This window comes from Dermochelys coriacea, chromosome 5 (genome assembly GCF_009764565.3).
Source record: "Dermochelys coriacea isolate rDerCor1 chromosome 5, rDerCor1.pri.v4, whole genome shotgun sequence".
Classification (NCBI taxonomy): Eukaryota; Metazoa; Chordata; order Testudines; family Dermochelyidae; genus Dermochelys; species Dermochelys coriacea.
In genome coordinates this window covers 113,381,722-113,396,629 of record NC_050072.1, presented here as the reverse complement: position 1 = coordinate 113,396,629, position 14,908 = coordinate 113,381,722, and the positions used below count along the sequence as shown (strand labels likewise).

The window sequence follows — 14,908 nt, the reverse complement described above, 5'->3', positions numbered from 1 at the left end:
TTTTTCTGTCCTACAATTCCACCTTCCTCACATTATGTTACTGTAACCCTTACGCATTCAGACTTACACCACCACTTGCATCACACTTCTGAATTTAGCCCAAGAGGCTGATTTGGTACATTTTAGTTTGCTATGAAGCATTAGCAGCAGCAGAGAGAGAGAGGCTGATGAAACATTCTTCTATATTATACATGTCTCCTTACTGGTTACTTTAGGGATTTCTGGATCCCTATATAAAATCAGTAAAGTTAAAAAAAAAAAAACAAAAAAAAACTTACAGGTATACCATGTTTGTGTCTAAGTCAATGCAAACAACATCCTGTGGTGGATCATACAGATCAAAGTATCGTGAATCAACTCCAACTATAAATGGAACAGGAGCACTGAGCACTGCTGCCAGAGACAAAGGACACAGGGGGATGTATGGACACTGCCATTGAAATGGAAATATCATCTGAAGGAAAAATGAAATGAAACCCATGTATTAAACAGGACAACATAGATATTGTGCAATAAAAAACAAGTGAAGTTGGTGAATTCAGGAAACAAAAATACTAAGAGCTGTATTACACAGTCAACAACTAAAGCCACCTTCAAGCTTGCCTTGCAGGTTCTTCAGTGCACTTTTTAAAGGGCTGCGTAACAAACTGTAGCAATTCTAATAGTTATAACCATTAAAACTGAGACCTAAGCATAACTGATATTCACAAAATGCCATTGTTGTAAAATGGCTATTTAGGGCAATCACACATTAATTTACAGTCAAAGATTAAATATATTAGCCACTCTTGAAGGCATCAGAAAAATTCATTGAAGAAGTAGAAATTTAATGGATTTCTGCTATAGTTCCTTCACCAATTGCGTTTGCAATATCCTCACTGATATGCCCACATTTAATTTGCTCTGCACTGGAAGTAAAAATGAACTTGAAAAGTTTATTTTTAACCTGATTTAACCTAATCTGCAAACATTTTGCTAAAAGATAAAAAAAGATGTTTTAAGACCCCCAAGAGGAAAAATATAGCTGCACTGAAGTGTGAACAGTATGGCATTAACAAAAGATTTCAGAAGCCATGGCAGATCTGAGCTTCAACTTTGCTATTCCCCTACCAAAGAGAGAGATATCATTAACATCATAAGCATAGGACTCAAGAGAACTGTAAAGCCAAAGACAGAGGTTCAGAGTAGGTTTCTTCTCAAGTTTTAGGCTGAAGTTTCTTGCAGTTAATTTTCGCTCAGAAAAGGGCCTGTTTATTTCAACAATAGTTGATTGAGCCATGTGAATTTATGCAAATGTTTTTCTGTGTCATTCTAATAACTCAAAAGTGTTGTTTTTACACTTTCCATTAATTTAACCCACAAAGAGACTAGTATTATTGGCACATATAAAGACATCTGGTTCAAAAGTACATCTCCAGTGTCTCCTGAGGCATTTGAATTTGGACGTACAAATCTCTAGAGATTCTGTAAGAGGTGGGACCTAACTCCCAGCTACCTTCCTTGTGCCCTGACATTTCCTATGGTACCACTGCTGAAGGACACACAGACCCTTCTCTAGGACCTCTGACCTGCTATTTGTGGTCTCTGACATCCCAAGAAGTCAGCATTCCATTACCTTGGAAAGAATCAACCATTAAATACCCCAGAAGCAATTGTCAAGGACAAGTTGACAGCAAAGTGTCGGCAACTTAAATAAAACAAAGAACAGTGGCATTTAATATAAACACAACAACACAAAAAGATTGTAAGATCTTTCTGTCATAGTTTGGCTGAGACTAGGCATAAGCATTTTCAAGCCAAAAGGAGGAGGTTTGGCGTCAACTCTAGAAGGTGATGAAAAAGAGTGGAAATCGTAATGAAAAATTACACTGTGGACTCAGCAATGACTTCATTCATTCACTACTGTACAGAACATCCTGTACTTACAGCGACTACAGCTTCAGCTACTCCAGTCAGTACAGCTGGTCTCAGAGAGTGCAGCAGGATCTTGCCCTCTAGCAATACAAAAAGTAACAAAGTAGCACAGTTTTCTGGTCCAAGATTCATCAGCAAAGTACTGAAGTTTGCTCCACTAGGAAGAGAAGAGAAGAGAAGAGAAGATTACTTGAATCCAAACAGTAGTGTTCAACATACAGCTAAAGGTATAATAATTACTACAGCAACAGCAATCAAAATGCTGGGCATTTACTGGGGACTATGACTGGCTGAGAGGAGTTGCTGGCTTCAATTCATGTAATTATGAATAGCTAGTCAATAACCATCACCTCACTACCACAATAGTTTCACTAATGCAACAGAAACTAAATCCAAGGGAACCGCTTTAAAATAGCTTCAGTAAATTGTTCTTTGTTATGTTTATGAGTTTCCTGTTACGTGCATGAGCATCCATCAGCCAAACATGCTATGAAATAAAATAGGCATTATGAAAGGAAGGCCTGTTTGGCTAGTGAATGTTCCAGCTATGCAGATATCTGGCATCACTGTTTAGGATGGAATACTTCAATCAGTTCATCAAAAAACAATGCCTATTCATGTTAGACCCCTGGACTCACAGGTTCTAACTGCAGCTGGGTCAACTCAATCCTTCATATTTCTGAGATAGATACAAGTTTAATTCCATGCAGTTTAGTTTGTGCGCTTTTTTTTTTTGGTAAGTGATGTGTGGACATTAAAGATTCTGTGACACTTCATACAAAAGATATGGGGTTTACCCTCCTGTCCTGGAGCAAGTGTGTCTCTCTATGCACCACACCACTGTGCAGTTTACTGTCTGGTTGCTATTCTCTACTACTAAAGTGGATACATTCCAAAGGTGCTCGACACTTGTCGTTTGCAAATAACTCTTTGGGATCCTCCAGCATAGGAGGTACAATATAAAAACAAAGTTTCCAGAGATTTTATTGAACAAAGGTTAACTGAAGTATTAAAATTGAAAAGCAAATTTGTAAATATAAATATGTATACTACAAATTTAAATTGTGCGTACAGGGCTCCAGAACAGAGAAGGCTTCAGACTGTTTTTGCAGAGAATGTGCCAATCCCCATAGGCTATACAAATACATCTTTAGACTCATTTTTGCCTTCCACTGTGCTTGCACATGTATGCACACTAGTTGATTGTACAAAGCTGGTGGCCACACTCTCCCATGGATTAGAAGGGGGGAAAGGAAGTACAACAACAAAGTCTCTGTTGCAAAAGAAAAATATGGAGATCATGACATATAACTCAGTTCCCAAAATATCAACTATGTAAAAAATCATCACTCTCAGCTAGCAATCTCTGCTCAAAAGAGATCCCACACTGAGCCAGCAAGCAATCATCTGCTGCTCATATATAGTAACTATTCAAGCATTATTACTCCCTCATGCATGATGGAGTTTGTACACTACTTTTTCCACACAAACTGCATTATAAATATACGGCGTACATATATTTGACCTGTTCCAATTATTTGAGATTTGATCGTATTATGGTAAAGTTTTACTTTCTCTCACGCTTCATCCCCAGCCCATTTGTTTTAAAAAACAAAAACCCTTCATCAATAAACCGTATAGAATTTAAACATTATTAATGTTACCTGAGTGGCAAGGGTGTAGAAACTGGTTGAGACAATATTAATGCATCATGGGCAGAAAGCTGAAAAAGGTGAAACCATTAAATGGATTTTTATGGCCAACTCAAGAGAGTATAATATTCCAATCAAAGTTTATGGCAGAATATTCTGATGGCACAGCGGCCACACTAAAGACAGTATGTCACAATGCTATGCAGGGAAATATCGTCAGGGATAACTCTTGAAAGTTCTGTTCACTGGGTCAAGACAACCCAGAGTAACCATTGAGACAACTCACAGAAGTTACAAGAAGCAGTCTGTGACCCAGCACTAAACATTCAACCACTGCCTGGTGATTAACAGAGTGGCACTACAGACACTTCAAGGGGGTGGCTCATCTAATCTAGAGCCGCGGGGTGGATGGGTAGGTGAAAGAAGAAATATAGTACAGTAAAGGGTGCCTACAAAACAAAGAGGTAAGTAATGGAAATTTGAGGAACCAGAAGAACATTCCAGCGCCAGTTTCATGACTGTAAATCTGGAAGAGCTCCCATGGACTTTGAAGTGAACTACTCCAAATTTACAGAGCTGTAAGAGATGAGCATTTGGCCCCTTGTGTAAAGAGTAGCTCTAAGGCTGAGGACAGAAGCCCAAAGGAAGAACCCACACTTTCAGTACCTGGGAGAAGGCCCACCCAACCTTTATAACCAGAAACAGAAGCAGATATTTTAGTTACCTGTACAAGGATTCTTGGTCTTTGAGGCGAAGGGAAAGGTATATTGTGCATGAAATGGGATATGTGCCTGAAAAGAACATATAAAAAAAAATTCAGTTTTCAATTCAGCAAATTCAATTTTAAGTATAGCAGACCACCTTTCATCGGGTTTGTTTTTATAGATTTTCTCTCTCTCTCTCTTTTTTTTTTCCAACTCCTTTATAGCAGTCCAGAGGAGGGTTTGCACACTCATTCACTTACACACCTAACTGCTGAAGGACAACAAGGAGGAGATTCCTCAAGTCCTACAGCAAGAGGAAACTGCTTTTAACTTCCTATAATATTGTGCGTACAGGCACAAGCATTAATTATTCAGCATATGAGACAACAGGTGAAAGGTACACATTTTAAAATTCAAAGTTAAATTTATTTTTAAAACAGCATCTTGTTATAAGAACCCACTTACCATGCCTACAAAATGCATTCTGATTATTAATATCACATGCTCAGGTTGTGTGTGTTTAGAATCTATGGCAAGTGTAGGTTTTATTATTGTTGTGTTTTTATTGCAGTGAATATTTTTTCAAATACACAACACTAAGCGGAGGTAAAAAGACTACACTCCATACTACTTGCAAACAGGTACATTTAATCTGGGGATTAAGTGACATGGCATTGTCGGAACACAACCTCTGAACACAACCTCCCACCCACTCCCAGAAAATTATGAAAAATGGACCACTACCATCACTCTTTATTCTACCCATACTCTAATGACAGCAGGGAATTTCTCATTGCCTGCTAGCTCACTTAGAACAGTGAGAGTTTTGTCATGCTTCACACCTATATGCCCCAACCTCTCATAGCAGTAACATCCAAGAGGGAGAGTTTCCATGCCAAATCCTTGGCTTCTCCCTTATCAAAGTTTTTAACATTTCATTAATCCCTGTTGGCATCCAGCCAACAAGGGGGTCAATTAGCATTAACTGTGGCAGTTTAATTATTCTGACACTTGTCCATTAGGAACTGGATAGCGACCATCCCACTCTTATCAAACACTGTAGTATAGTTAATAGTTGTAAAACAGTGGTAACACTTGGTCATTACAGACCATGGGCTGGATTCAAATTGGCAGTCTAAAAGTCAAATGCTCTATATTTCATTGATTAATGCAGCTTCCCCAATATTTTATTTAAATAAGTGGGAGACTGGTAAAGTTATTCTCACCTCCCTCACAGCCTAGTTTGAGGTGAATTTTGGGGTGTGGAGTGGGCAGGGGTTGTCAGTGTCATTAACTAATCTTGATGGACATTGATCCTACATTTCATCCAAACTAACTTCCTGGCTAATAGTCAGTAATAGTCCATTCTCAATTAAAATTAAGTCATCGGAGATCTATTCATGGATTTTGGTTAGGTCAGGAGATTACTGAGCAGATTGATTTAGTATGATATTCTCTGATCTCAAGCCACTGTAAAAACCTACCTTTGGAAAAATCCCCAGGGAACTATCAACTTAAGGTCATCTGCACTTATTTTTGTTTATATCTTCTGAGACACGATTACACAACAGAACTAAAAGCTCCAATAATTTACAGTTTTCAAAGATAAAAATTCTTAAATAACTACTTTTAATATTGTAGGTGGTATTTGAATCTAGTTACATTACTAATTCAATTACCATTTTAGCAGTGTACACCATACCTTGAGATAGAAATGATGGTTTAAGATACAGTTTATGTTTCAAACATTTTTAGGCTGTAATTGTACAGCGAAGTTACTCTAACACATGTCTTAACACCTGTCTTAAAAGGAGAGATTCATTAGTTATTAGCCCAGCCTTAAAAAAAACATAATAGCTCATCCTGAAACATAACATATTATTCCATCATCACTAATCTGAATAACCAAAAACTAGAAAATCTCCAGGCTCAGCCTGACAAATTGGGTGATTAGGAGGCATAGAGGAGAGTTTCACTGATGACAGGAATCAAATATCAGTGCTACAGGTCAGAGTCATCCAAATGTATCTTCCCATTAATAGGATTACAGTCTCCTCTGTACTCTGTTAACATACACAGTTGTCTAATATGGTCTTCACTACTTGCAATGAGCTGTACAGAGATCATCTAGTTAAGATTCATAAAAATGCTCTAAAGGCCTCTTTATCTATACATAAATTGCTACAAAAATATCTCCTTCCCACATTCTTAGTGTGTAAAGAAAGTAAATATTAGCAGCTCTGGGACTTCAAGGGCACAGTGTGAGACACAAAAGATACCACCAAGAGGCATATTAACTTTTAGATGTCCTTTCCAAAAAGGAAAGGAAACAAATGGGAAGAGAGACCAAAGAACACCAAAGTCTGCACTGGATCTTCTGATGAAATGTAACCAATAAACTATGACACGGTCATTTCTAGAAATGTGCCATTTCTGTAAGTCTCAATATTTCCAGCACACATGCCACTTTTTTCAAGTTTTGTGAATTAGTTTGTTAGGCATCTGATGGGAGCCATGAAATCCTGTTCCTTATAGAGATAGTCATGACCACTCTACATTAAATTGCTGATTTAAAAAATAGACTAAATATGCATTTTCTTTAAATATCCTTAGAGTACTCTGTTTATACCCTCAGTGACTTCATACCAAATCAATTCATTTTAAAAGAACAGATTTATTTTTCTAAATTGCTGTGCTGCAAATGTAAGTCAGGATCTAAAAATCTAGCTGTTTTTTGCCTCTTCTGTCACCAGTAAGAGAACATGAAGACAGAATGTTAATAAATGAGGCAGCAAAAATCCAGTCCACTCCTCAAAGACATCTGGGCTTTGCAGTAGTGCTAACAGTAGGAACAAGTAATTTTTGTCAACTCAGTAAAAGACAGTACAGTTAAGAGTACAGAACAAATACACCAAGTAAGAAGGTGCCATTTACGTAAGGTCACCTCATTTTTTGAGCTACAGCTCTTTTAAGTGCCTTGAAACATTAATTTATTTGGAAGATGCCAAACATACTTTTCAATGGGAAGAGGATGAGGCCCGGAGACAGAGAGCTTGTAGATAAACATAAGAAATTTTCGAAAGGCTTCAAAGAAAGGCCAGTGAGAGAGAAGGCAGATGCACGTGTTGGAATTGATGGATTTGGAAGTAACCACTTTTCGCTCCACAGCTGTCAGGAGACCCAGCTGCATATGCTGCTTTTCTGTTAGCAGCTCCCGGGAATAAGGCTCATAAAATTGAATAGCAGCACCGTACACCTGATGGATGAACAAGAACAAACAAACAAAAACACAAACAAGCAAATGGTTATGCCCAATGGTTAAACAGAAAGTTGGGTTTGATTTCTTTAAAGTACTCTTCATTCTTTTTGCTGAGTGTTTATACAATGGGGCCCTAGTCCATGGCTGGGGATCCTAGGCACAACAATACACACACACAAATGAAATATGTAATTCTATATTAAAGCATCCTTATGAATATATAAATATGAACTTTTAAGTTTTTCACTATTTCTTTTGTCTCTCCCCAAAAAGTTAATATATAGTAAACTAACATCATCCAGAAGGAACCCGATGAAATGGCACCTTCTACACAACCCAAACCAATTTAGAAAACCATTATGTTTCTCACCATTTCCATGTGAGGGTCGCACTAAACACAAAGGAGCTTGAAGTTTAGAATCCATTTTACATGGACTTTTGACAAAAAAGTGACTTTTGCTAACACTCCCAATCTTGCCTGCCAAAGTTTCAGGTTAACTGAAATATACTGGAAAACTGATAATGCACGATCAATAACCTATTATGTTCCTTATAAAGGAAAAAGGTTGATACAGGTTTCACTTGTCCTTTGGTCAACAAGGATTACTAAGTTGGAGAAATGGTTTGGGGCTTCTTGGATGACCATGGAGCAATATTAGAGCTAGGTACTGTGGGATGAGACCAACAGAAACTAAATCTAAATATTATTATAAATGAGGCAACTGAAGAAGAGCCCCTTTTCAGTTGAACAGCTTTTCTAGAGATGGATTAAAACTTCTCTTGCCCACATGGAGTGAGTTTGGATTTCCTGATCCACCAGGTCCCGCAATTTTAGTTCTATGGAACCATAACTGTGTTCTTCGTTCCCATGGGACTAACCACCACAAAACACTCTTCATATTATTTCCTTCCTGCCTGCCTGCCCCTTGCCTTCCTATAGGCTCAGACACTTAGTGTCTATGCAGAGCTCGATCAGCCCACTTTTAATATGGGGGCCACTTTCCTACATGCTTTTTTGTGTATTTTGGACATTATATTTCAGAACTCCCCCAAAGTTCTAGAAGCAAGACTAATTACTTGAAGGGGAAAGGAGATCATTTTAGCTAGTCAGTCAGTCACAAGTGATCAGGGGGATTTGTATCCTCTTTCCTCAATAAATCCAAAGTGCATCGGTGACAGACATTCAATAGGATAACTGAAATTTCTCTAATACTGAAGGAGTAATGTATATTTTTTCTCAATACCAATTGAATTCTAGCTTTGGATAAGTCCTGATACCAACCATTAAAAAACAGCAGCAGCAAATAAACCAACACAATACTCAATCATACCTTTTCTGCAGAAGAACCAGTCAGGACAAATGTTGAAAACACTGGTAATGGGTATTTGGTTTGAGGATCCCAGCATTCAATAGTGGCTCCCATAGGAAGGCAGAAAAGAGGTACAGATTCTGACAATGGGAATGACTCATAATCGTCCTCTGGATATCTGAAAATTAAGCCTTTTTGGAGAAAAAGAAAGAAAAATTGACAAGTGCGTTTTCAATGCTCTGCAAGCCTTGAACAAAGTAACAGCAGTATGTTTTCTATAGCTATACATTAAGATCTACTGCTAACCAGACATCATAGCTGTCTGTATATAAAATCTTAGGTGGGGTGGCGGAAAATTCCTGTTAAACTGGGAGAGACTAAACAATCTAATGTTGATTTCAAATATCCACATAAGTTTAAAACTCACTTTTTGTAATAGTTCAAACAATTCCAAATTGTAAACTTGATAACTAAAGGTTTGGCTTTAAACTACATAGGAGCTGCTTAAAACTTATTCCAATAAGTAGATGTGCCATTTAAAGTGGTTACATTACAAAGGAATTCTCCAGGGAGGAAGCTATGCTAACAATGCCTTGCCGAGCAAAATTCATGTTCATTTGAACAGAAAGATGAACTCACTAACTGGCTGTCTACTTTAAAAGTTCAATTAATTTATACTAATCCTTTAGTAATTTAACTGCTAGTACAGACGTGTGACCATTAAATACCTTTTGGGCAGTATTTCTGGCTGGCTGAGATACTCCTGAATTCCTAGAAACACTGCATAGAAGTATCAGCATACCAATGTCACTTATCTAGGTTACTGTATAGCACCATCCACCCTAGTATTTATGGTTTCCATCTCCACTCAGGAAATAAATGTTGGCAATTTATTCCATTCAATGGGCAAAGGAAGACGCTTGTCCCTAGACTTCTGATGTCTTATGCTCCATAAGCCCAACTGGGAAGGTCTCTTTTTTAGAAACCTAATGCTACTGCCACTATTTTCATGTAAATTCAGACACAAAGATTTCCCCACCAGTTCTTGGTTGGGACATTCCTCAGCCCCTCTCCTTCACTTAAAACAGGTGAACAGATTGCAGGAGGACAGAAGAAATGCACCTAGCTTCCATGGTATATGCAAAATGTCCTGATGGTTGTGAGGAACATACAAAAACAAAAGGTTGCCTGGAACCTCCAACCACTTCTTACTCCCCACCATCCCCCAAAACACAACCAAAATAAAGACAAGCTTTTTCCTGACTAAAAGCAAATACAAATGCTTGCTAAACTGAGTTAAGGATACCTGGCTGCAGAGTCTTCCAAGGCAAGCCATAAAAATAAAGGACACAAGCAGCGAAGTCAGTACAAAACACAGCCAATTGCTTGTAATAATGGTAGTCATTTGGTAGTGTATTATACCTAATCTCCTCAGACTTAACTGGCTTCCAATTTTCTACCAAGTGCAATCAGTAGTTAAGAACTGCTAAGTATCAGGCATCTCACAAGACCCAGACACATGGCAGTAATTCAATGCCTCTCCACAGCCCTGCTAAAATATAACTTATCCAGGTGGTCTGCTGGGATTCCCCTGCAGTTTCTTCACCTGACTACAATGACAAATAACACACAGCCAATATAGTTAACCCTCTGCTCTCACTACTCATCCTCTTAAATCCAAGCTAGCTGGGAGGTGGCTATTCCAGGCTTTCACCCTGATTTTTCAAACTCCTCCTCAACAATCAACACTCCAAGCTACGCCCCCACTCAAACTACCCTTTAGCTTCCCAACCACCACCTCTCCCTGGCATTCTCAGTCTCCATCATCCTGGCTCCTACAAGCCCCTGCTACTGAAGGGTACACAGGACTAGGCTCCTGCCTCATTTCTATCTGCTCTCAGCATACAGGTCTGTGGGGGGTGGACTACTTGTTCTCAATGGTGAGAAACGTCACATATGGAGCTGCTTAAGACTGAGAAGTTATGAAGCTGTGTTTGCTCTCTACAGTCCTACATAATTTAATTCCCCTCTGTCTACACACTACATCTCAGATGCTCCTGCTGGCAGTCACTAGATTTGACCAACAGGGAACTAAAATGGAGGACACTCTCAGTGGTGGGCCCTGAACTCTAATCTTAGCTTGTTCAACAAAGGCCAAGTTGATCTACCTTTAAGCTAGGTACAAGCTTTATATGTTTGCTCAGGATTTTGCCCAGGAAAGTGGGATAAGCTGAGGGAAGGATTATAGGAATTCATTTTGGTTGACATTTGTCAATCGCTGTTATATACTGGATCTCTGCCCTGAAAGCAAAGTTAATAAGTTGAAAGAATAATTTAAAATAAAGTTAGGCAGGACACTTGTGTACTTCTGAGAATATATTTAGGTGCTCCTATTTGCAAAACTTACCAGCTTTATATGCTATTGAGTTAGAAGCCGGCATAGACTTCTTATAACAGAGATACACACTGGACCCCCACTGTAAGACACAAATCAAGTGTCATCAAAAATCACAGAGACAGCACCTGAATGGAGCAATACAGGTTAAGTGTTTGAACCTATTTACAGTTATACCCAAAGCAGAGACATTTAAATAAAAAATGTTAGAGGAAACATATTGCTGGCGCTCATCAGCCCAACACATAACACCATATCATGAAATTCAGAGTTAATACTGAGCCCTTTATCAAAGGTCAAATAAAAAAAACACACGCACTGTTCTGTGGCCAACAAACAATGAAACAGGTACAGGTGAAATAAAGCAACTGCAGCTTTCACTTCTACATTTCCTTCCTTTTGTCATTCAAGTCAGAGTTAGAGGGACATCATAAGCTTTTACAGACTTAAAGAGACCAATGGAAATGTTTCCACAGTGGGTTTTTTTTGGGGGGGGGATGGGGGGGAGTTGGGGTCTGACAACATATACAAATGTTTTTAAAACAGATTTCCCTGCAGCGTTTGAAAACTAAAGGAGTGCTGTACTAAGGGCATGTCTAAACTATCGGCGCTACAGCAACATAGCTACAGCACGCTGAGGTAGCATAGGCATTTCTGAAGAGGGTTTCTCCATCAATGTAGGTAATTCACCTCCCTGAGTGGCCAGCGCTAGGTCAACAGAAAAATTCTTGCCTTGACCTAGCCAGATCTACACCCAGCATTTGGGAGGATTAACTACGATCCTCAGACAATGCAAGTGACATAGCTAGGTCAATCTAAATTTTAAGTGTACTCTACAGCTCAGAAACTGAAGGCAAAGCAGACTATAAATAAAAGTAAAGCTAATTTCACTGGTGTACTGTCCAATGGGAAGTCCAAACAAAGAATATAAGCAGTGAGCTGGATTCTCTGACTTTTAATAAAACAGTGTTATCAGTAACAGAGGTAAAGAAATGTGTTTACAGTGGTTTTTGTATTGGCCCTTAAGTACCACTAAGGTGGTTTGTTTTTCCCTTTTAAAAGGGGAATGGTGTGTCAACATGCAACTTGAGAAAATGACTAGTTAGTTAATGGAAATAATCCTGGCAGAAACTTCTAAGGAAAAGCTGAAAGAAGAACTACAAAACTAACATGACATTAAGTCATACTGAGAATGAAAATATATTAAGAATAGAATACACACATTAATAACAGCATTAAAGAGTCCAAAGCCTTCCCGTTTTGTCCCTTTTTGTTTTAGAAAGGCCTAAACTTTTAAAATGACATTTATTCTCACCATGCCACAATTTAAGTTCTTATCAACTTTGCAGAATGTATGGGGAGGCGTTTCTCCTTTGCTGGTAACAATAACACAGATATCTGTTACAGCCAAGGAATTCTGAGGCCGTACTGGAGGAGCCCTTCGGTAGGTAATAAAGATTCGTTGGGAAGTAGCTGAACTGTTGTTAACATTGGCACAACGACCGTAGGGAGTAGCTTGGATCACCTCACAGCCTAAGATTACACGTTCCTTCCCTTCGTATAGAACTCTGCAGATGAGGGAAACAAACAGAAAGATACAAACATTACACACAGATACATCACGTTATTTGTACAGATACATGCATGCAGTCTTTCTAGGACTGCAATCAGCTTTGCACATCAATAGTAAATAATTGACGTGTGAGAATTGTACATTTCAGAGTCATCTTAACCATAGTCTCACAAGAGCAAGAGCAGTGAGGGATGTGAAAATATACAGTAGGCAACTGGCCTACGCAGAGAAACTTTTAAAAAGGGGACTTCAGTGGGAATGGCAAGTCTTCAGCATTTCTGTGAGGTGCCTAAATATGGATGTAGGTGTGTAACTTTCGGACCCCAAGTCTGAAAGGTTGGTCCTAAGTAATTAACTAAAGGAACAGTGGAGGTGTTGCACTGTCATTTGTAAAAGGAAGCTTTCACAATGTTTCCTCACACTATATCTAAACATGTCTTATGCTAGGAGTTATTCCTTTTCAGAAGTACTAAAATGTCACAAAATTCATTCCAAGCTCATTTCAATTATTTTTAAGGGACGATTAGAAAAAACAAATTTGCTAGCTTGGTCAGCTTTTAGAGAAGTGGGCCAATCGAAGTTTGGATTCATGGTGTCTCTGGCATTTTTTGTAGGGGTTCTTAATCTCAAACACTAGCCAATTAAAAGGATTAAATTTTCTGTTTAGTATGCTGGGATAACCACTAACTTCCAGGAGTAGAAAACCGTAAGTATACTCAGCATGGAGAAAAAGTTGCTTGGACATGAACAGTGGCAAGAAAGATAGAATTCAAACTATACCAAATCGTATTTCTAAAATAATAATATAACATGCAAGTTTTATCTTCCCCCATCCAAAAGAAAGCAATTGTTCTGTCTAATCAGACCTCCACACCACTCATACTTACCACTTTCACACAATTTTAAACAATATTCTAAAAATCTTAACATACCTCTTTTGTTTCCCTTGACTAATCATACTTAGTTATGCTGAGGATTCTCTTTTTCTTGTTTCCAAGAACACTGGCACCTAGCTTCTAATCACGTACGTTCTTTTTTGGTAAGTGGATAGAGTACCTGCAATTATAACTGTCCCCAAACATCCTGTGCCAATCACTTCTGTGACACACCACGAATAAGTCTTAAGAGCATACCATGCATTTGTGTCCATGTATTAAAAAACCTAGTACCTAGAGTATTCCATTCAAGCAAAAAGATCAAGTCAACTGAGAGTATGATATAGCTTTCATATTATGTCAGCATGTAGCAGGCTAAACCAGTCAGTTGAGCCACAGAAGACTCTTGCACAGTGGACTTCAAAAAGCAATTTTAGTCCATTAAAGGTCTGATCTTGATCCTGCACCACCGAAATGGATGGGCTCTAAGTCAGACTTCGTGCCCCTTACTACGAGATTATTTCTTTGGGTTGCATAATAATAATTGTATGTGCATAAGAACTCGGATGGTGCAGAATGCAATATAAAAATGGATATAGAGAGCATGCCATGTATCATATTACCCTCACTTTTGACTTACTTGAAAAGTGAAGTGTTCCTTTGTACCTGGCATGGAAAATTTTAAACTGAACAAATTAAGTCCAGCAAAGTTTTAAGAAACTGAAGATAGGGTCGTATAATGGGAAAAAGTATCAGAATCTTAATTCAGACATCTTGGACAGAGGAGTGTTCAAGAGAGTATTTCTAAAATGCATCCTTCACATGACATTTTTTATGACAAGATTAAATAAAATGTATGGGGGGCGGTGGGGAGAGAGAATCAAACTATTCCCAGCAACAGCACTGTCACCATAAAAAAAATATTGGTAGTCCCATAATTTTCATATTAGCAAAAAATATTACCTTCTACTTGAGTTTCAGAGAGGTTTCAAATTAAGGCCTATTTATAGTTCACAAGTGTTTAATATCAGATTTTTTTTTTTAAACACTAAAATAAGTTTATTCTTGAAGCATGTTTCCAACTAGACTTCAGCTTCTAAAAAGGGGATAATGTATCCCTCAATCCCCAGGGTAAATTTCATACATTTCCAAGTACTACCAGAAAGATGCTTAAAGATCCCGGAATTAATCAAATGATTTTTAAGACTGGATGTTTAATCAGGCTT

At 38.3% G+C, this 14,908-nt stretch overlaps 1 protein-coding gene across 3 annotated transcripts in view; it reads right to left on the bottom strand.

The window, feature by feature from the left end:
- DENND4C (DENN domain containing 4C) overlaps positions 1 to 14,908 on the bottom strand; it is a 115,549-nt gene that overhangs the window by 53,409 nt on the left and 47,232 nt on the right. For all 3 annotated transcript variants that reach the window (XM_038401203.2, XM_038401206.2, XM_038401204.2), the window contains exons 3-10: positions 12,550 to 12,802; positions 11,247 to 11,316; positions 8,861 to 9,030; positions 7,285 to 7,526; positions 4,291 to 4,357; positions 3,579 to 3,637; positions 1,927 to 2,071; positions 279 to 454 (exon numbers count right to left, since the gene is read on the bottom strand). In XM_038401203.2, the coding sequence (XP_038257131.1) occupies positions 279 to 454; positions 1,927 to 2,071; positions 3,579 to 3,637; positions 4,291 to 4,357; positions 7,285 to 7,526; positions 8,861 to 9,030; positions 11,247 to 11,316; positions 12,550 to 12,802 (1,182 nt within the window). The remainder of the gene's footprint in view (positions 1 to 278; positions 455 to 1,926; positions 2,072 to 3,578; positions 3,638 to 4,290; positions 4,358 to 7,284; positions 7,527 to 8,860; positions 9,031 to 11,246; positions 11,317 to 12,549; positions 12,803 to 14,908) is intronic.